At 40.9% G+C, this 22,971-nt stretch overlaps 1 protein-coding gene across 1 annotated transcript; it reads right to left on the bottom strand.

Moving 5' to 3' along the window:
* Positions 1–7,359: 7,359 nt before the first annotated feature.
* Positions 7,360–18,459, bottom strand: LOC121582917 (ventral anterior homeobox 1-like). Its single transcript, XM_041899075.2, has 3 exons — positions 17,373–18,459; positions 14,729–14,916; positions 7,360–9,464 (listed from the first exon to the last, which is right to left on the bottom strand). The coding sequence occupies exons 1-3, from the start codon at positions 17,587–17,589 to the stop codon at positions 8,937–8,939; spliced, it is 933 nt and encodes a 310-aa protein (XP_041755009.1). The 5' UTR covers positions 17,590–18,459; the 3' UTR covers positions 7,360–8,936.
* Positions 18,460–22,971: the final 4,512 nt, after the last annotated feature.

Here is a 22,971-nt window from a genome sequence, read left to right as displayed (position 1 = left end):
AACGAGGCGGTCGCGAAGGATATCCTACAGACACCCGACAAGGCCCAAATCCGCGTCATTTGCATGAGGAAGAGACGGAGATATCGTGGACGTAGGTCGGGGTGCCTTGTAAGGATCCGACGGCGAGCGAGTAAACTGCCACTCCCATCAATCCTATTAGCCAATCTTCAATCATTTGAGAATAAATTGGATGACCGAAGATTACGGTTATCCTACCAACGGGACATTAAAAACTGTAATATCTTATGTTTCACCGAGTCGTGGCTGAACGACGACATGGACAACATACAGCTAGCGGGCTATACGCTACATCGGCAGGATAGAACGGCTGACTCCGTAAGACAAGGGGTGGCGGTCTGTGTATATTTGTAAACAACAGCTGGTGCACAAAATCAAATACTAAGGAAGTCTCAAGGTTTTGCTCGCCTGAGGTAGAGTATCTTATGATAAGCTGTAGACCACACTATTTACCAAGAGAGTTTTCATCTATATTTTTCATAGCTGTCTATTTACCACCACAAACCAATGCTGGCATTAAGATTGCACTGAATGAGCTGTATAAGGCCATAAGTCAACAGGAAAACGCTCATCCAGAGGCAGCGCTCCTAGTGGCCGGGGACTTTAATGCAGGGAAATTTAAATCCGTTCTACCTAATTTCTACCAGCATGTTAAATGTGCAACCAGAGGAAAAACAACTCTAGACCACCTTTACTCCACACACAGAGACGCATACAAAGTTCTCCCTCGCCCTCCATTTGGCAAATCTGACCATAACTCTATCCTCCTGATTCCTGCTTATAAGCAAAAACTAAAGCAGGAAGCACCAGTGACTCGGTTAATAAAAAAGTGGTCAGATGACGCAGATGCTAAGCTACAGGACTGTTTTGCTAGCACAGACTGGAACATGTTCTGGGATTCTTCAGATAGCATTGAGGAGTACACCACATCAGTCACTGGCTTCATCAATAAGTGCATCGATGATGTCGTCCCCACAGTGACCGTACGTACATACCCCAACCAGAAGCCATGGATTACAGGAAACATCCGCACTGAGCTAAAGGGTAGAGCTGCCGCTTTCAAGGAGCGGGACTCTAACCCGGACGCTTATAAGAAATCCCGCTATGCCCTCCGACGAACCATCAAACAGGCAAAGAGTCAATACAGGACTAAGAATGAATCGTACTACACCGGCTCTGATGCTCGTCGGATGTGGCAGGGCTTGAAAATTATTACAGACTACAAAGGGAAGCACAGCCGCGAGCTGCCCAGTGACACAAGACTTCCAGACGAGCTAAACCACTTCTATGGTCGCTTCGAGGCAAGCAACACTGAAGCATGCATGAGAGCACCAGCTGTTCCGGATGACTATGTGATCACGCTCTCCGTAGCCGATGTGAGTAAGACTTTTAAGCAGGTCAACATTCACAAGGCCGCAGGGCCAGACGGATTACCAGGACGTGTACTCCGAGCATGTGCTGACCAACTGGCAAGTGTCTTCACTGACATTTTCAACATGTCCCTGACTGAGTCTGTAATACCAACATGTTTCAAGCAGACCACCATAGTCCCCGTGCCCAAGGACTCTAAGATAACCTGCCTAAATAACTACCGACCTATAGCCATGAAGTGCTTTGAAAGGCTGGTCATGGCTCACATCAACACCATTATCCCAGAAACCCTAGACCCACTCCAATTTGCATACCGCCCCAACAGATCCACAGATGATGCAATCTCTATTGCACTCCACACTGCCCTTTCCCACCTGGACAAGAGGAACACCTATGTGAGAATGCTATTCATTGACTACAGCTCAGAATTCAACACCATAGTGCCCTCAAAGCTCATCACTAAGCTAAGGATCCTGGGACTAAACACCTCCCTCTGCAACTGGATCCTGGACTTCCTGACGGGCCGCCCCCAGGTGGTAAGGGTAGGTAACAACACATCTGTCACACTGATCCTCAACACGGGGCCCCTCAGGGGTGCGTGCTCAGTCCCCTCCTGTACTCCCTGTTCACCCATGACTGCATGGCCAGGCACGACTCCAACACCATCATTAAGTTTGCCGACGACACAACAGTGATAGGCCTGATCACCGACAACGATGAGACAGCCTATAGGGAGGAGGTCAGAGACCTTGCCATGTGGTGCCAGGATAACAACCTCTCCCTCAACGTGACCAAGACAAAGGAGATGATTGTGGACTACAGGAAAAAAAAGAGGACTGAGCACGCCCCCATTCTGATCGACAGGGCTGTAGTGGAACAGGTTGAGAGCTTCAAGTTCCTTGGTGTCCACATCACCAACAAACTATCATGGTCCAAACACACCAAGACAGTCATGAAGAGGGCACGATAAAGCCTATTCCCCCTCAGGAGACTGAAAAGATTTGGCATGGGTCCTCAGATCCTCAAAAAATTATACAGCTGCACCATCGAGAGCATCCTGACTGGTTGCATCACCGCCTGGTATGGCAACTGCTTGGCCTCCGACCGCAAGGCACTACAGAGGGTAGTGCGTATGGCCCAGTACATCACTTGGGCCAAGCTTCCTGCCATCCAGGACCTCTATACCAGGCGGTGTCAGAGGAAGGCCCTCAAAATTGTAAAAGACTCCAGCCACCCTAGTCATAGACTGTTGTCTCTGCTACCGCACGGCAAGTGGTACCGGAGTGCCAAGTCTAGGTCCAAAAGACTTCTCAACAGCTTCTACCCCTAAGCCATAAGACTCCTGAACAGCTAATCATGACAACCCGGACTATTTGCACTGCCCCCCCACCCCATCTTTTTACGCTGCTGCTACTCTGTTAATTATTTATGCATAGTCACTTTTACTCTACCCACATGTACATATTACTTCAACTACCTCAACTAGCTGGTGCCCCCGCACATTGACTCTGCACCGGTACCCCCCTGTATATATAGCCTCCCTACTGTTATTTTATTTTACTTCTGCTCTTTTTTTCTCAACACTTTTTTGTTGTTTTATTCTACTTTTTTTATATTAAAAATAAATGCACTGTTGGTTAAGGGCTGTAAGTAAGCATTTCACTGTAATGTCTGCACCTTTTGACTGAAATTGTGTTGGTCATTGTTAATAAGTGCAGAATCTATTCCAGTTCAAAATAGTTTATTAAAATACTTTACTCATCAGATTGTGCTGCTTTCCCATGTTCTTGTAATAATTGCTCAACAAGTCTGTGACCGCGGTTGTGGGATTTTTATTGGCCCTTTTCTTTATTTTTACGTCCCCCAAAAGGTCTGTGTATGGCCCTGCCACACTTAATAGGAGTTTCAGCATTAGTACTCTTAGTTCAAATATCTAAATGGACAAAGACTATTCTCGTATCATCAGGTTTCCTTGTAGTAAATATTTCACGGTAACGCATGGCTAAAATGCTCTTTTTAAAATGTAATTTTTTTTATCAAATTCCCTCTGCACACAGGGAAATACACTGAACGAAAATATAAATGCAACATGTAAAGTGTTGGTCCCATGTTTCATGAGCTGAAATAAAAGATCCCAGAAATGTTCCATACGTAAGCTTATTTCTCTCAAAGTTTGTGCACAAATTTGTTTACATCCCTGTTAGTGAGCATTTCTCCTTTGCCAAGATAATCCATCCAATTGACATGTGTGACATATCAAGAAGCTGATTAAACAGCATGCTCATTACACAAGTGCACCTTGTGCTGGGGACAATAAAATGCCACTGAAATGTGCAGTTTTGTCAGACAACACAATGCCACAGATGTCTCAAGTTTTGAGGGAGTGTGCAACTGGCCTGCTGACTGCAGGAATGTCCACCAGAGATGTTGCCAGAGAATTGAATGTTCATTTCTCTACCGTCATTTTAGAGAATTTGGCAGTACGTCCAACCGGCCTCAACCGCAGACCACGTGTATGGCGTTGTGTGGGCGAGCGGTTTGCTGATCTCAATGTTGTGAACAGAGTGCCCCATGGTGGCGGTGTGGTTATGGTATGGGCAGGCATAAGCTATGGACAACGAACACAATTGCATTTTATCGATGGCAATTTGAATGCACAGAGATACCTTGACGAGATCCTGAGGCCATTGTTGAGCCATTCATCCGCCGCCATCACCTCATGTTTCAGCATGATAATGCACAGCCCCATGTCGCAAGGATCTGTACACAATTCCTGGAAGCTGAAAATGTCCCAGTTCTTGCATGGCCTGCGTACTCACCAGGCATGTCACCCATTGAGCAAGTTTGGGATGCTCTGTATCCAGCAACTTCGCACAGCCATTGAAGAGGAGTGGGACAACATTCTACAGGCCACAATCAACAGCCTGATCAACTCTATGCGAAGGAGATGTGTCACGCTGCATAAGGCAAATCGTGATCACAGCGGATACTGACTGGTTTTCTGATCCACGCCCCTACCTTTTTTTAAGGTATCTTTGACCAGTGCATTCTGAAAGTATTCAGACCCATGACTTTTTCCACATTTTGTTACGTTATAGCCTTAATCTAAAATTGATTAAGTCGTTTTTTTCCCTCAGCAATCTACACAGAGTACCCCATAATGACAAAGCAAAAACAGATTTTTAGAAATTTGTGCAAATGTATAAAAAATAATAAACTGAAATATCACATTTACATAAGTATTCAGACCCTTTACTCAGTACTTTGTTGAAGCACCTTTGGCAGCGATTACGCTACAAGCTTGGCACACCTGTATTTGGGGAGTTTGTCCCATTCTTCTCTGCAGAGCCTCTCAAGCGCTGTCAGTTTGGATGGAGAACGTTGCTGCACAGCTATTTTCAGGTCTCTCCAGAGATGTTCGATCGGGTTCAAGTCCGGGCTCTGGCTGGGCCACTCAAGGACATTCAGAGACTTGTCCCGAAGCCACTCCTGCGTAGTCTTGGCTGTGTGCTTAGGGACGTTGTACTGTTGGAAGGTGAACCTTCGCCCCAGTCTGATGTGCTGAGTGCTCCAGAGCAGGTTTTCATCAAGGATCTCTCTGTACTTTGCTCTGTTCATCTTTGCCTCGATCCTGACTAGTCTCTCAGTCCTTGCAGCTGAAAAACATCCCCACAGCTTGATGCTGCCACCACCATGCTTCACCGTAGGGATGGTGCCAGGTTTCCTCCAGACGTGACGCTTGGCATTCAGGCCAAAGAGTTCAATCTTGGTTTCATCAGACCAGAGAATCTTGTTTCTCATGGTCTGAGAGTCTTTAGGTGCCTTTTGGCAAACTCCAAGCGGGCTGTCATGTGCCTTTTACTGAGGAGTGGTTTCCATCTGGCCACTCTACCATAAATGCCTGATTGGTGGAGTGCTGCAGAGATGGTTGTCCTTCTGGAAGGTTCTCCCATCTCCACAGAGGAACTCTAGAGCTCTGTCAGAGTGACCATCGGGTTCTTGGCCACCTCCCTGACCAAGGCCCTTCTCCACCGATTGCTCAGTTTGGCCGGGCAGCCAGCTCTAGGAAGAGTCTTGGTGGTTCCAAACTTCTTCCATTTAAGAATGATGGAGGCCACTGTGTTCTTGGGGCACTTCAATGCTGCAGAAATGTTTTGGTACCCTTCCCAAGATCTGTGCCTTGACACAATCCTGTCTCGGAGCTCTACGGACAATTCCTTCGACCTCATTGCTTGGTTTTTGCTCTGACATGCACAGTCAACTGTGGGATCATATATATACAGGGGTGTGCCTTTCCAAATCATATCCAATCAATTGAATTTACCACAGGTGGACTCCAATCAAGTTGTAGAAACATCTCAAGGATGATCAATGGAAACAGGATGCACCTGAGCACAAATTCGAGTCTCATAGCAAAGGGTCTGAATACATATGTAAATAAGGTATTTCTGTTTTTTGTTTTTAATAAATTTCCTAAAATTTCTAAAAACCTGTTTTTGCTTCGTCATTATGGGGTATTGTGTGTAGATTGCTGAGATTTTTCATTTATTTAATCAATTTTAGAATAAGGCTGTAACGTAACAAAATGTGGGAAAAGTCAATATGTCTGACTACCCACCCGAAGGCACTGTATATCTGTATTCCCAGTCATGTTAAATCCATAGATTAGGGCCTAATTAATTTATTTCAATTGACTGATTTCCTTATATGAACTGTAACTCAGTAAAATCAAAAAAAATTGTTGCATGTTACGTTTATATTTTTGTTTGGTATAAATGTCCAACATGGAACCAGAACTTCCACCATATTGGATTATTTTCCTCTTCATTTATTAATCACTGGTAGAAATTCCATGTCATTTCATATCAATGCTCTTTGTACTGGTCCATATTTAAATTGTTGCTGTGGCAAAAGAGGCCTATAGAATTTTAGAATATATGACAGTTTGACACCAGTGTACCAAATGCAACTTAATGAACTTGGCTGACATAAGCTAACGCTAATACATTTCTTATATTGTATTTCTTATACAATCATATTTCGATGCAATTTCCATTGTCTCAAACAAACATTAAACTGTATGACACACAGTCGTGCAATTTGGGACACATATAGTAGGGTAGAGCATTAGCCATTCCAGGAGTATTATGCCATTTATCCACATGGTGGGCTATGTGCTTATTTGTTTGGAACTGTACTACCTTTATTGTTGTTATCATCACATTCGTCCCCATTTGTTTTAGTCCCCAGACTTCCATGGTTTTGGTCACTGCAACTGCTTTTTAAAGAGACAGTTCCCCTCCTTGTGTGACATTGTTGTGTGTGTTTTGAATGGTTAAACTCAATTATTTTCATAGGCCAAAGTGGGATTTTTCCTATTCCATTGAAATCACTTCTATTGAAAAGGCGTCCAAGGGTTCTTAAATACAGAGACTGCAAAGGTCCTTTTCGCTGCGTAGCCTGGCTTCCAGACACAAAGTTTTTCCAGTGTCCATTTTGACAGTTCTACAACTCTCTTAAGAATTGTAATTTTTCAACTAAGCCCATCTAGTTCCGAAACTTTATAGAGGTGAGTCAGACCATATTCTCAATATCACTTTCACTGCCTCAATCACATTTTTGAATGTATGTACAGTTTCCCATAAGGTAGTGGTTATGGTTAGGGTTTATGTTAGGGTTAGGGTAAGATAACAAACAAAAACACTCCCCCCAAACACGTATGCTACTATTTAACATGACCCTGGTTATCAGCTTAGGGGGACTAATACAACAACTAAAATGTCCTTCCCGTTGTGTCAGCATTTCCTTTATAGTGCTGTATGAGTTCACCATACACAGAAAAGGCTACACTAGGTAGCATTGCAACCCAAAATAACACAGATGAAGGTCCTCTCCATAGGGCATAACACTTCATTTGAATACCAAATAAATATTAAATAAACAGCTATTCAAACCCATTGTCGATGAAGGTACAACATGGCCTTTTTTTTAATCATTACTGGATTATCATCATGATGAATGTATGAAAGAAATTGAAAAAACACACTTGACTTTTTTGGTAGCCATATATACTGTATATAATATGTATCCACACTCGTACCACACGTCACAAAGTTCAAGTTATTTCACAACAACAGCACCAAAGAGCTTTGACTGATTTATCCCTTACATTCATTCATTCATTCATTATTTTTCAGATATACATACTAATCATCTATTAATTACGGACATGAATAATTTACAATAAAATAACAATTTTAGGTACAATTCTAATTTTTCTTTCTTTTATACTACAGTAATTTCACTCAGTCACCTCATGTTCCTTTCCTTCTAAACCTTCCGCCATGGTGACTGATCTTAAAACATTTTACATGGGAAAAGGTCTTAAAAGATTGCAAAACCTTCTGCACTGTTTTCAATCATGTAGCATCAAGCTAAATTCAGTACTTCCAACTATGCAAGCTGCTTACTGAAGTTCAAAAGCTTTTCCAGAACCCTTTCCTCCATCGTCTCTTTCCTCAACCCCACATTTCCAAGCTTTTCTCCAACTCGTACCTGTACATGAAAATCTGGACTACCACTCAGTATTATAAAAATCACAGACGAAAAATTGGAACACTGCAGCTTTAAGACATGAAAGTCACACATTTAGACTGTGTTAAAAATCATATTGGGAAAACCCTCACAAACCCATTTATAAAACAACTAACACAGAACAATTGAACTATCATACTGTATGACAACATTTTTCTTTAGTTTGTTTTGGCCCAAACATAAAAACAAATACAAACTGGTATAAAATACTGTTATTGTAGCTTAATATTGCAAAACATCTGCATATGTAAATGCATTTGTATGTTAATTGCCTGTGTTCCTCATGAGTATCTGCAAATGGAAAAAGAATCCTGTGATATTTCCGTAAACTGAAATGTCATATTTGACAAGGGCCGAACTAACTCCAAGTTCACCATGCCGTCCTGAACTGACAGTCTGTCACCTGAACTCCACAAGCTGTAATGCTTGTTAACTCTCTACATCTACACACTGTGACATAAGTCTACCCCAAACAAGCAAATAATAAAACACAAAATCAAAAAGATACCATCATGTTACACCCATGGCCAACCACTGAAAAGCTTTGTGTGTAATGTGTCAATTACCTCCAGCAGCTAAACATTTGTGATGTGTTACCAAAACATAAAGACTCATTTTTGGGGCTTTTTTTCTGAATAAATGTGAGAAAATGTGGCAGAATTGTTTTATGCTGCCCCTTTGCAATCTCATGGATAAATGTTTCTCATAGCATTTATATTGAAATTCAGAACATGGAGATGAAACTTTAATTTAGTGCAAAAGCTTTAAAAAATCTCCCTGTTTTTATAAGAATGAAAATGTGTTTGTCTTTGTTTTCCTCCCTCTGAGAGGCATCAGATGTTCAGTTGGATTTACATGAACGACAACCACAACACAAACAGGACAGAAGAGGGCGAAACAAACAAAACCAAGACAATAAAAAGCAAGGAGAGCAACGAAATGAATCAAAAACATCATTCGAAAACGTTTTTGTCCATACTCTCCTTGCCATTGGTCCGTGAGTAAGGTTCAAAAGCAGAAGAGCTCAGATAGCGGGCAGACAGTTCCTGCAGGTTCCCGGCCATAGAAAGCGGATTGGAGGACATGCGGGTGGCCACGCTGCCCAGCAGAGAGGGCATGGGGAAGCTGAACAGGCCATGAGCTGACGGGGAGCTCTGGAGGCCCGCCACCGTCCCTGAACTGGTCACTATGGGCAGAGGGGGACTGCCGCCGGCCGTCCCTGAGCTGGCACCACTGCTGCTGCTGCTGCTTCCATTGCTGGCCATGCCCATGGAGGGCCCTCGCAGGGCGGCACCCAGGGTGCCATTGCCACAGTGCTGCAGGAGCCCCGGCAGACCTGGCGGCGTGAGGAGCCGGCCCTGCTCCAGGAGTCTTAATACACTGCAGGTGGCCGCCGTCTCCGACACCACCGAGCGCAGCTCTGAATCTTTGCCCTGGTCCTTCTTCTGCTTTGTGCGTCGGTTCTGGAACCAAACTTTAACCTTGAGGGAGGACAGAAAACCAATTCAAAATCAGCCAGAAAATAAGCAGTAGAGACCTTCAGCAACATAGGGCCTATTAATATACTTTGGTTAATATGTATTTTATCTAATCTCTGTAGGCATTTATTGCAACACCAATGTTTGTAGAAAATGAATGAATGATTTGGATTGTTGTGAATAATTATGAATTCCCTTGTGGTCTCAGTATAGGTCACACTTTGATGTCCACGTTATTTGAATTGTGATAGTAATAACATTGGTAGCATGATCAGGGAATGAGACCAGGGGGCATCAGAGTCACACATAATTTGTCTTTTTTCATAGCAGGTATGAGCATACACTATACAGTACGCTGTTTTGGGTCTAAACTTGAGCTAAACTTTCCGTAAAGAAAAATATGTTATCACGGGAGGCATGAATAACTCTATAACATATTTTTCTCCTAGTAAAATGCAGAATGTAAGAAAAAAAAATGATCAAATGTATTTCCATGACCTTTAAAATGTTTAGCATGAACTCAAGGACATGAAAGCAACAAAAGCATGGTCAGATACTAATGAGTATCAGGGCCGGCCCTAGCCTTTTGGTGGCCCTAGGCAAGATTTGGTTTCGGGGCCCTCGCTGGAAAAACTTTTGTGGACCCCCTCTATAATCATAATAAATAATAATAATACATCGGAGAGAAAAACAAATATTAATTAATTTTAGTTAATTTCCTGCAATTCTACACATTTTGCCATGGGGCGTAGAGAACATTTAGCAATTTTATAACACATTTCATGCAATTCTACTCATTTTGCCATGGGGCAGAGAGATCAAATGTGCAGTTTTACAGCTAATTTCCTGCAATTCTACACATTTTGCCATGCCTTATGCCATGTTAATGATATCTGAGTGAGGATGATTTACAAAATCAATGGGGGCCCCTTGAAGGTCAGGGCCCCGGGGCACATCCCTTGCATGCCCTGCGTGCCTGGTTGGTATTTGGCCATGATTACTTCAAGTTTAGATAGCTGGCTAGACTAATTTACCAATCTAAAAATAGTTAGCTGACATGGCTAATTGAGTGACTGGCAGTGACTGACATAACAAGAGAAAAACTGCAGATGCACAACCAAATTTCAAAATTGCACCTTGTGTATTCTACTATGCTAACTCTCAACAGTAAGTTGAGAAATGGATTGAGTTGAGGCTGGTCCTGATGAGTATATCTGTATGTGTGTGTCTGAAGTATAACAAGGACTGGGGTGTGACAAAGTAAAGTGTGTATGACAGATAAACATGGCTATTGTATTCCTATTCAAGTGGATAAAGAAAAAAATGTGTTTGTGAAGAGGCCATTTTGACATTGAATAGTAAAGTAAACGCATTTCTATTCCACATGTTTGATAGTCATTCAACAATACAAATAGACCTATCTTTTCCCATTTGGGTTTTATAAATATCAATTGTACATATTATATTCCTTTAAAAAATGTTTTGCATTTTCTTCATGTTTTTCCCCACCTCTATCATGTCTGTGGCAATCAAACCTGATTGCTTTCATATGTGCCATAATTAGAGTGAATGTGTCTCAATCAATGAGCCTCCAGCTACAGTACCTCAAACTGCAGCTACTTCAATCACATCTGAATAGCATGTTTTCCTTCATGTTGTTGTTGTTATAGATCAACAACTCAGTAAATTCACAATGTTAGTGGGTATATCGCAAATCTATTTTACACTCTGGAAGTAAGGAATTACATTATGATAACCATATACCCTCATGTTATAAGAATATCCTAAACTATTGGTGAACATATTTTATCTGAGAGGATACATTTTCAACAACGTCCAACAAGGGGCTCTGAAGCCAACAACCCAAACAAAGATGATTAGGTGTGCACACTTCAGCAAATGGCTGTCATTTCTTAATGTAACACCCCAAGAGTGCCTTGGAACAAAATGTTAATTTCATGATATCGTCATTAGAGACCACTTAATCAATGCATGAACAAGACATTTGAAGATTTAAAGTAATCAAGTAGCATGGCTGCGTGGAACATTTAATGTTGCATGTGAAAAGACGTTAAGAAATTCAAGCCTATTGTCCTCCCCGTGAATGGGGACCTAACGGCTGTGTGAAGTCTAAAGTACCATTATTCTCTTCTAAAAACCACCAAAGAATTCTGAATTCAATGTGTGCTGACATGGTAAACCACATGTATACTGTAGCTACATACTAAATAAAAGCATCAAATGTATGGCTCAGAATTTTATTTATTTATAATTTTTAAATGTTGTAAATGCTACATTATAAATTCCGCCAGATCATAATGAATATTTCTTATAATGATCAGAAATGTGTGAGAGAAACACGGGTCTATGTTGTGACTCACAGAAAATACCTGAGCATAATGCTCCAGTCTAACCTCTGTCTAAAGTCTAGCTTGTTTAGGCCCAATGAAGCATTCATGACATACGTAATAAACATATGCAAATGCAGCTGACTATGCCATTGGCCAGCAAGATAAATCAATAAATACAATTGTGCTGCAAATATGTCGGCCTGAGAGCAGGATTTCCCTGAAGTGAAAATATTGAAGGGTAATAAATAAGTTTGGTATCTCTTGTCAAATCAAATCAAATGTTATTTGCCACATGCGCCGAATACAACAGATGTAGACCTTACAGTGAAATGCTTATTTACAAGCCCTTAACCAACAATGCAGTTTTAAGAAAATAAAAAAAAGTGTTAAGTAAAAAATAAAAATAGCAAATAATTAAAGAGCAGCAGTAAAATAAAATAACAGTAGGGAGGCTATATACAGGGGGTACCGGTACAGAGTCAATGTGCGGGGGCACCGGTTGTCGAGAGCGAGCAGACGAGTGAAAATACAGTTCACCGACAGTGGGTGCAGCATGACCTTTCCCTGACCCCCAAAGCTAAGGCCTGTGGACTAGAAACTGAAAATATGGCTAACATGGCTATAGAATATACTGAGATTGCAGTGAACTGAGATTGCATAGTTCACTAAGCAAAATACAACAAAATATATTTGATTTGAGTTTTGCATATGATCATTAACTAACAATACTATTGCTTGAACTATATGATCAGTGAAACAGTTTTCCACATTTCTTAATTATCTTAAATTATTTTTGTTAGAAACAATGAACTAATCAGTATGCTAAATAAAATGTCAGCTGGGTTATAGTAACATTTAAATAGACTGTATTGGAATGGGATATGACAACAAGTATGATGACAATATGTAAAGCAACATTTTTCACATTTGAGATTTGAAAATACATAAGGGTCGTTCCTTGAGTGCCTTTTATGCTCGTGACATTATGTGTGTAGATTTTGATAAAACACAACAGTTGTATCACATACACTATATATACAAAAGTATGTGGACACCTCTTCAAATGAGTGGATTCGGCTATTTCAGCCACACCCGTCGCTGACAGGTGTATAAAATCAAGCATACAGCCATGCAATCTCCATAGACAAACATTGGCAGTAGATTGGCCTTACTGAAGATCTCAGTGACTTTCAACGTGGCACAGTCATAGGATGCCACCTTTCCAACAAGTCAGTTAGTCAAATTTCTGCCCTGTTAGAGCTTCCCAGGTCAACTGTAAGTGCTGTTATTGTGAAGTGGAAACGTCTTGGAGCAACAACGGCTCAGTCGCGAAGTAGTAGGCCACACAAGCTCACAGAACGGGACCGGCGAGTGCTGAAGCGCGTAGCGCATAAAAATAATCTGTCCTTGGTTTCAACACTCTCTACCGAGTTCCAAACTGCCTCTGGAAGCAATGTCAGCACAAGAACTGTTCGTCGGGAGCTTTATGAAATAGGTTTCCATGGCCAAGCAGCCGCACACAAGCCTAAGTTCACCATGCACAATGCCAAGCGTCTGTAGGAGTGCTGTAAAGCTCGCCGCCATTGGACTCTGGAGAAGTGGGAATGCATTCTATGTAGTGATGAATCACACTTCACCATCTGGCAGTCCGACAAACTAATCTGGGTTTGGCGGATGCCAGGAGATGCTACCTGCCCGAATGCATATTGCCAACTGTAAAGTTTGGTGGAGGAGGAATAATGGTCTGGGGCAGTTAAAAAAAATGTTCGGGGGGGGGGCTAGGCCACTTAGTTCCACTGAATGGAAATCTTAACGCTACAGCATACAATGACATTCTAGACGATTCTGTGCTTCCAACTTTGTGGCAACAGTTCGGGGAAGGCCCTTTCCTGTTTCAGCATGACAATGCCCCCATGCACAAAGCGAGGTCTATAAAGAAATGGTTTGTCGAGATCGGTGTGGAAGAACTTGACTGGCCAGCACAGAGCCCTGACCTCAACCCCATCAAACACCTTTGGGATGAATTGGAACACCGACTGCGAGCCAGGCCTAATCGCCCAACATCAATGCCCAACCTCACTAATGCTCTTGTGGCTGAGTGGAAGCAAGTCCCTGCAGCAATGTTACAACATCTATTGAAAGCCTTCCCAGAAGAGTGGAGGCTGTTATAGCAGCAAAGGGGGGACCAACTCCATATTGATGCCCATGATTTTGGAATGAGAAGTTCGACGAGCAGGTGTCCACATACTTTTGGTCATGTAGTGTACATCTACGCTCTAACTAAATTTAACCATATTCCAATAATTGTGTTTTCATAAAAGTATTTTTTCAAAAGAAACATTGAACATCTAATAGTAAAATCATAATGTAAAAGCAGGTGAGCTGGTTCTATTCTTTTAGGCCATTTTCTGGTGTTTTGTGGTGGAAAACTGAGCCTGTCAAGCATAACACATCAACCATGTTACCCATGCATAGATAGGCTAGACATTTTTATAAAAGTTCAAATGTTTTGTTAAGCTTGCATTCAATTGCCCTTCCCTGTTGCAAACAACAAGCTTCCATTCTCCCTGTCACAATGGGAGTTATGGCTGATTTAAGATGAAACTGTTAACCCTGTTATGGTCAACCCTTTTACTTTAATTGGCACTTTCATTTTTCTTAATTGAACCTCTTGAGATGGGAAAACATGTGTTTCATGAAGTTGAACATGTGTTCTTTATGACAGAATGTTAAAATTAGGTCAAATAAATAGTTATTATTTACAAAATTACACTACCCAAAAGGCACTTTATTGAACAATCCCATAACATATTATCTATGACAACACAGAATATAGAGTTGGTATTGTGTTTGCCCTTTTTATTTACTGATGGTCAGAGGGAAATAGGCACATATATTGTATGTTGCTTGAATTACCTGAGTTTCAGATAGATTTAGCTGGCGGGCCAGCTCTGTCCGTTCCCTCCCAACCACATACTGGCACCTCTGGAACTCCATCTCCAGACGATAGAGTTGCTCTGCGGTGAAAGAGGTCCGGGTTCGTTTGGGGCGGTCCAAATCCAGTCCCTTTGGCAGAATGATTTCTCGGATAGACCCTTTGGCATCTACAACAAAGAACACGTGACCATTGAAGCTTCATCAATGATAGCTATATTCAAAATTAGAAACACTTGTGGGTCATCAGGTAGCCTAGTGGTTAGAGAGGCGAGCCAGCAAACGGACGGTTGCTAGTTCAAATCCACAATCTGACAGGAAAAATCTGTTGTGAAGTGAGCTGGCAACCAGAGGGTTGCTGGTATCAAATTCTCGATGCCATTGCCTACCATTGAGCAAAGTACTTAACAGCCCCCCTGCACCTCTCCAAAAAACCTGTGTTTTGGAGGGGTTGGGTTAAAAGCGGAAGTCAAATTTCGGTTGCAATTGACCAATAAAGTGATCTATTAATCTGATCTTAAGCACATCAGAATGACCATTCATAATTTTTTGTAATATGTGTATGCCTACTGTTGTCCATGAAATGAATGATTGCCATCAATGAAATACTTAGGTCTTGTTGCAGTACCTAGCATAAAGCTGTATGAACAAATCTATGATGATTTTACTATATTTCCAAAATAAAAGACATAATAGAAAATACATAATGTTAGGCTAATAAAACTGAGGATCTATGTCCATCTCTATTTAATTACATTACACAATACAATATTTTCTGATAACTAAGAATGTCTGCAAAATTGAAAAATGAACCATCCAGGTATGCACATGAATATGGTGCATTATTTATATGAATGCATACAATGCATAATATCAACCACAGTTATATGCATTACTTCAGTTGATACACTGACATTTTCCCAACCAACTAGTGTACTTTGCAGGCTAACTACGGGTAACCTCAAATGCACTTAAACCAGTTTAAAAAAAAGTATTTAATTCATTTGAAAAGTGCAGTTTACAGAAGAAAGTTGATTTTTTTTAAATCTACAGAATATGATGATATTTTATTTTTATTTCATTGTGATAATTTCCTTTGACCAACCTAAAATGAGTAAACTAACCTCAAGTGTTTTTCCTCTAGTTTTCTACAATCCAAATCTAATGTGTAGTTAAAAAGTTGTACTTTTTATCATGTGAATGGAAAAATAATTCAAGGAAATACATTTAAATCATTTGATTTGATATTAATTCCATAGCTGTATTAGCTTTTATTTACTTAATAGAAAAGAGAGAAAATATTATATGAAAAGGTTATTTCTTAAGAATTTACTCAATGAACTCAAAAGTATTATTATTTCTCTCATCATTTAAAAGCAGCAAAAGATAACCTGAAAGTATGAACATTTATGTTTGAAAGTAGTTTTCATTTATTTGCTAAATTATTTCTATACCAATTAGCAAGGATTATTCATGTTTTTAAACAGTCTCTATGTTTGACCAACTGTGTTAAACAGATTAGATAAATGATGTGTGCATATTCTGCTACAATTTACCCCTGAGGCCAGATGACACTCATAACAATTAACAAATGTATTTTATTAACTACATATGAAATACCTTGAATCAAAGATGATATAAGCAAATACATTTGACGTCCTTTAGTATTGCTTATTCAACATCTGTATCTGAATAAGATAAGATAGCGAAAACCTGTGTATCATATCCTTTTACACTTTTGTGAATATTGTTTTCAAATACAAATAGTGTGTTTTCATAGAGACAAATTGTATATTATATAGTAGCATGAAATTCATTCTTAATTTTAAAACCAAATGTATTTAGAAATCTTAAATAAAGGTGTGCTATGATTCTATAAGTGTGCCCTATAATTCAATTGCAGAAGAAACGAAATTGTTGTGAATGTAAATCATTTTGATAGAAGGAGTATGTCACAGGGGTTACATACGTCATGAAAATATGCACATAGTTCATTTTTACAAAAGTGCTCAAAATGTATGTTTGTATTTACTCTTTTATGTTTGTATTTACTATTCATACAGAATGGTTTTAGAAAAAGTCCAAAATACTTGTACAATGACTAAAACTACTATGTTTGTTTTTTTGCTAAATGTTGCACTCTCTCCCGAGAATGCCCCCAGAAGGCTATAGCGCATTGTTAACAGATAGTGCCTCATTTTCCTGTGCCTTTTCTGAAAATGAAAGAGTAATAAAATAACAACATAAACCAAATAGCACTAGGGGAAAATGTGCTTCTGTGTGTCAAATAAAAACAGTATAATTAACAAGTTGAACGTTTCTAACGGTTAAAAAATGTAATCCATCCCAATGTCTCAAACATATTGTAGACACAGTTTAAAAACAGAGAATTTGTTTGGGAACCATGTCGCAGTATGTCTGTTAAACCAAAAGCTATTCCTACGCTTCTTGAGTCTACACAAAGCCTATACCTGAATCCCATATCCAAAACTTCTGTCTGGCAATTCAGCATATCCCACATAGCAAATTATCTTATTTAATCCTGTGGATACATATAAACTAAAGCAATGAGTAAATAGACCCCATACGCTGCAGCATTATTACATACGAGTAGAAATCCTCTCACCTCGGACAAGTATTCTCCGGCAGTAGTCTGGGTCCCCTGTGATCCCACCTTTCTTCTCACAGTTTTCCACCATCCCAGATCGCGAGAAGGACTCCTGCTGATCCTTTAGGAAGGTTTTGGGAAGGTTTCCCTGGGAATCCTTGCCGTCTTTCCCATCCTTTAGTCCATCATCCAGCCCCATCCCCAGTTCTGTCTCCTGGTTGTATCGGACCTCCATACTCACTTATCCTCTCCGATATTTCTTTCTTCCCCCACTTTCTTTACTTTGTTAGGTGAAAAAAGGGATTGCAGAGAGTATTGCACGTTGTGTTGTCTCAACAGTGTGGCTTTGTTTTAAAACAGCACCTTTTAGACCAGAGAGTCAGCTACCTAATGTTCGGGGGACACTTGCCTCACCCGCCAAGGTGCCCTATTATCATTGTCCAACTCACTTGCACAATGATCATGGACTTATCACTGAAACTCAAAAGCGATTTAATGCCACCTCGCCTTGTTACATACACATCAAGCTGATAGATGATCTCCAAATAATCTGAGCGATGGATCGACACACGCTCGCTGTTTCAATTGATTGCGGTAATGTTGCTGCTTCCACATTTGCGTAACCTCATGAATACACTAAATTGTTTGGGAAATATATCAGGTCCTAATAGAGGGGTTCGCTCACTCCGTCCCCCTCTGTCAGCCAGCTCTCAGTCAGGGAATCAAGAGAAATGATTGGTCTCGCTTTGCAAAATAGCCTCCCTGAGCACACAGACACAATCACAGGGGTACAACACTTCCAGAAATGTTCCCAGGCACTTCATTCTTTGATCCCCGGAGCATGGCCAGCCATTTTCAACGTTTCTCCGGAGTTGGTTGTCTGGCCACGATGGCTAACTTTAATCGCATTTATTGTGTCTTTCGCCAATGATCGTCCCCCTGCAACATAGAGCTCTTGCCGCTATAGTGCTTTCACAGGCGAATGGGAGTGAGTGAGTGAGTGAGTGACTGAGTGAGTGTGAGAGTGAGTGTGAGAGTGAGTGTGAGAGAGAGAGAGAAATAAAGGAGAGACAGAAAAAAGTGAATCCACCCCGATTGGAATTTGTACTCTCCACGACAGCTGATTCACAAAAACCACCTGGCTCTGCTTAACAGGAACTGTGTTAAAGTTTCCTGTGTCGTCACTCAGCACGACGAACAACAGCAGGAAGAGCAGCCCACAGGTCCTAGTCATTAACGCAGCGTCCCCACCATTCAGATATATGCACCAGAAGCAGTCTGCTGCACTTATAATCTTAATCTGAAAAACACAAAAAGGGGACAAAACTTTGTCATTAGTGCCTGCACTCACACCAGTGGAACAACCCCCTTCTCCAGCACTCTACTTCCATCCTTCTACCCACCCACCCACCAACTCTTAGCTATTTTCATTGTCAGAGCAACAATATCTCAGGGAGCAGTGGCTAGTAATCCAATAAGACCATTGATTAGGCTACAATGATTCAATTCAAACCAATGGCCTTGTCCAAGGAACATTCTCCGGCCCTTCTCGTCACCTTGCGGGGCCAGAAGCCCTCTTCAAGCTGCCCCCCTCCCTGAACACCAATCATTCCTTTATGGGAAACAGAGAGGAAAAGGAGTGAAAGATGGCAATTATCTAATTGGACTATTAACAAACAATTCTGTGAGTGTGGCTGCCAGGCAGCAGTCTTGGGGTGGGTTTAAGGGCCGCATGTTGCACTAACTTTATTCACTGAGTGTTTGGGGACGGCTGGTTGGAGTGGAGAAGGAGCGATCGTTAAAGAAAGGTAAAAGGGGGCTAAAAAGGGAACGACTGAAGGGGAATTCTGCTTCTCAAGCTGTGTTGCTGAGCTTCAGCCTGGGAAACAGCTTGCACACGCAGCCCTGTGGCCTCTCAGGTTCCAACAATGGCTCATCTTGAAAAATCCAGTCCCCAATTGCTAGTTCTACAGCAATATTGCAAAGACTGTAAATTAGTTTGAATATAATGTGAAAATACAAAATCCATGCAATATGCAAGAAAATAGTATGTACATTCAAAATGTTGAGTATTCAAAAATCAATGGGTGTGCTTTGAGAAATGAAATGCTCTATTCTCTTTTTGACACTTAGCTACTGCGTGTCTTTTCACAGGCTTCACAGCTAGTTCCTCAGGTTTAATTATGAGCTCACTTGAAAGCTTTGTATACATCAAACAAGGCAGTGAAACAGTACATTAGTAACAGTTGCTCTATACCTGTGCAATAATGTTGTAATTACTATAGTAACAACATTGTATTAACATGCTGTTACGTGGCGATTTAGTAATCACTTTATAATGGCATTGTTATGGACTTTGTTGGTGAAATAAGGAACAGTGAACTCCATTACTATGAAATCAGATTGCAACAACTAAAATGCTGGCACTAGTGTATTAACATGGGTAATATTACAGGTAAGAGCAAGTTGATGTAAAGTGTTACCAGGACCAGCGAGTGCGCTAATACTGGTCAAATTGGGACTGGTTGGGCACAATATGAAGAGGCAGTGGTTGTGATGTGGTTATTAAATGGGCATGGCCTTCCCCAGTAACAGTCCTGGCAATGCAGGGTGCCCTCGGATAAGATGATAAAAGCTAAAGGAATACACTTAGAGGCTGCACCCCATGGCGCTGCAGATTTAGTCATTTCCACTCTATCCAAAAAGAAGGTTACATCCCTCCCAATAATGGGCATTATTCAAGAGAGACTAAACAGTCTTAGTTATAGTAACATTTTGCAACAGAGATAGCACTATAGCATTATCCTCCCACAAATACTGTGGTTTCCGCTTATAAGAATCACAGATAAAAGAATCAACCATTTATGGTGGAGAAAGAAAATGGTAGGCAGAAGCCTTTGTAGACTTACAATTACTTACTTTGCTTGTAAGAAGCAATTGGTTATAATATTGTCAAAATGTTCAAAATTGTGTGGGTTGAATTTGGTTCTTTTAAAAGAAGTAAATTGTGGTACACATTATTTATATATGTATCTATATGTATAGCTCTATGGCAGATGGTAGGGAAACTACCCCTAACTTTTCCCTCAACCTGTGTCCCCAGTATCCCACTTAACACTATCCCTTCCTATAACATGCATCTGTAGCTCCATTCAGAACCTCTCTCAGAACACCTAACAGCAGCAGCCCCCCAACTGGAAGCTCTTAACCATAGATATTGGTCATCATGGGTGGGTCATCATGGGTGGGCTAGCGACTGTTTACAGAAAAGGCCAAGTGCAAGCAGGGCCACTACCACCACCAGTTCTAGTAAAGCGATAAGACATTCATCATGATCACAGCCAGCATGATTAGTGGGAACGTTCAGTATCAGAGCCTTGCTCTTTAAGTGTGATTGTGTGTGTGTACAGTGTAATGGGTTGGGAAACAGAGAGAGGACATTTCAATATCCTTCCGTCAATCAAGGCAGAAAACTGGAGGTTTCCTCTAAACACATTTATGCCTGGATAGAAATCAATGTGTTTCACAAACAGGCCCCCGGAAATCAAATAGACCTGCACGTAAAATACAAATCAGTTCAATTGGGGTGGCATGATGATGTGGTGTGAAATTTGTAGCTATCTCAAAGATGAAATGGTAAATGTTGACACAGACCAGACAATAACATCCACCTGTATTTTTATTAGAATTATGTTATGCTGCCTAAGCAAAGGCCCTCCTGGCATTAGTGAAGAACAAGTTCAGTCAGCAGAGAGAACCTGAGAACTATATTTTTGTTAATAGGTAATTCATGCCTAATTACCAAGCTTCCCAGTATTTTCTGTGGGTAATGTTACTTGGCACCCTCTAACAAAGCCTCTAATAGAAGGTAACTTGCTACCACAGGATAAGACTTGGCAAATTATACAAAATGTGGTAATTCAAGGTAAATACATGTATTTAAAGAGTTTTACGTTTACAATTAGCATGATTATGTTCCTTATAGTAGTAAAGCCAGCTGTTACCCGAACTGAATTATGTAGTAAGGAGCTTGTTCTTTCTAGGTACATAGGGGACTGCACAGGCAACTGAGCTGGAGAGTCTTGTGTGGAGGTTTACAGCTGGTTTTACATTTATGTATTATTTCTTGTCAAAACCCTTGAGCCTTACAACAATGGAGTGCTTGTGGTTCCAAGTGATATTGTGAAAACAAACTTTCCTCCCAATTATACTCAACATTTTGAGACATGGGGTTTAAAAATGACCAATTGTTCTTAAAGGTCCTAGCTGCTCCATTGTTTTCAAAGAGAGGGGATGTCAGCTATCTTACGCCTTTTCTCAATCAACAGGTTATAAAGACAAAGTAATGTAAACCTACAGAATCCTAACATACATATTACACCAATGCTGAAATGTAGCCTGTAAATGAAAAAATTACTTAATGTCTTGATATTTAATACTGTCTTGTTGTACTGATGTTTCATTTAACAAGGCCTAAATAAATTATGCTTCATGTCATGAAACAGAAATGAGGCAACATAATCATACATTTACATTTACATTTTAGTCATTTAGCAGACGCTCTTATCCAGAGCGACTTACAGTTAGTGAATACATATTATTATAATTTTTTTTATACTGGCCCCCTGTGGGAAACGAACCCACAACCCTGGCGTTGCAAACGCCATGCTCTATCAACTGAGCTACATCCCTGCCGGCCATTCCCTCCCCTACCCTGGGCCAATTGTGCGCCGCCCAAGAGTCTCCCGGTCGCGGGCGGCTGCGACAGAGCCTGGATTCGAACCAGGATCTCTAGTGGCACAGTTAGCACTGCGATGCAGTGCCTTAGACCACTGCGCCACTCAGGAGTACAATACCCAATTCATACTCCACCAAAGCATTACCGTGAGACCTGTTCTCCCCTCTGTGAGCTCAGTGAGGGGGAGGGAGAGGACGAGGATCAAAAGCCAGGGAGAGTGAGGGGAATATTTCAATAGGTAGGCCCTCATCACATATCGGGCCTGTCTCTATGTAGTGACTGTTCTAAAACTGTACACTGTATAATCGGTACAACTCACAGCAGGAGTAATCCTTTGTAATTCTCTATCACGCAATACAGTTAAGATGAGGTTAAACGTAGAGCACCACAGCCTTCCCCACTCGGTCTCCCATGTTTCCAAACACTCACAAAGATCTACCCCAAAAATCCATCTGCGCGCCTGAAATGACATCCATTGTTGGGTGGGAAAAAGTATCTATTTAGAAAGCCTTTGTGGGTCTTTTCATCACGACTGTCATGCTTAGTCTTAAGGTACACAGTGACTGACAATGGCACATAACTGTTCCAGAGATACAAAGGAACTGCTCAAATTACACCTGTAGCAATTACTACAATGATGAATTATACAGGACAAAGAGTGCTATCTAGAACTACTGAGGAATACTGTAGAAAAATCTAAGGACCATACTTGCTTCATCATAGCTTTTAGGCAGTCTGGTAATGTATATATTTTTTAGTATTTTCAATAGTAGATTAGTGCATGAATGCGGTGATGTTTTCTTTCGTTTTATATACCAGCATCCTGACTATTCAGAATATCCAGAATATTGAAAGATACAGCTGTCAATGTGAAATATT

The sequence above is a fragment of the Coregonus clupeaformis genome, chromosome 1, assembly GCF_020615455.1.
Source record: "Coregonus clupeaformis isolate EN_2021a chromosome 1, ASM2061545v1, whole genome shotgun sequence".
In the NCBI taxonomy this organism is placed as follows: domain Eukaryota; kingdom Metazoa; phylum Chordata; class Actinopteri; order Salmoniformes; family Salmonidae; genus Coregonus; species Coregonus clupeaformis.
The sequence above is the reverse complement of the archived record's forward strand: the minus strand, read 5'-3'. Positions and strand labels throughout refer to the sequence as shown.

Excerpts from the sequence above, each read along its gene's own strand:
- LOC121582917 (XM_041899075.2), bottom strand. The coding sequence starts at position 17,589 with ATGGAGGTCCGATACAACCAGGAGACAGAACTGGGGATGGGGCTGGAT. Across the intron at positions 14,917-17,372 it reads CCGGAGAATACTTGTCCGAG|ATGCCAAAGGGTCTATCCGA; the intron begins GTGAGAGGATTT and ends TCTTTGTTGTAG. Across the intron at positions 9,465-14,728 it reads TAAATCTATCTGAAACTCAG|GTTAAAGTTTGGTTCCAGAA; the intron begins GTAATTCAAGCA and ends TCCTCCCTCAAG.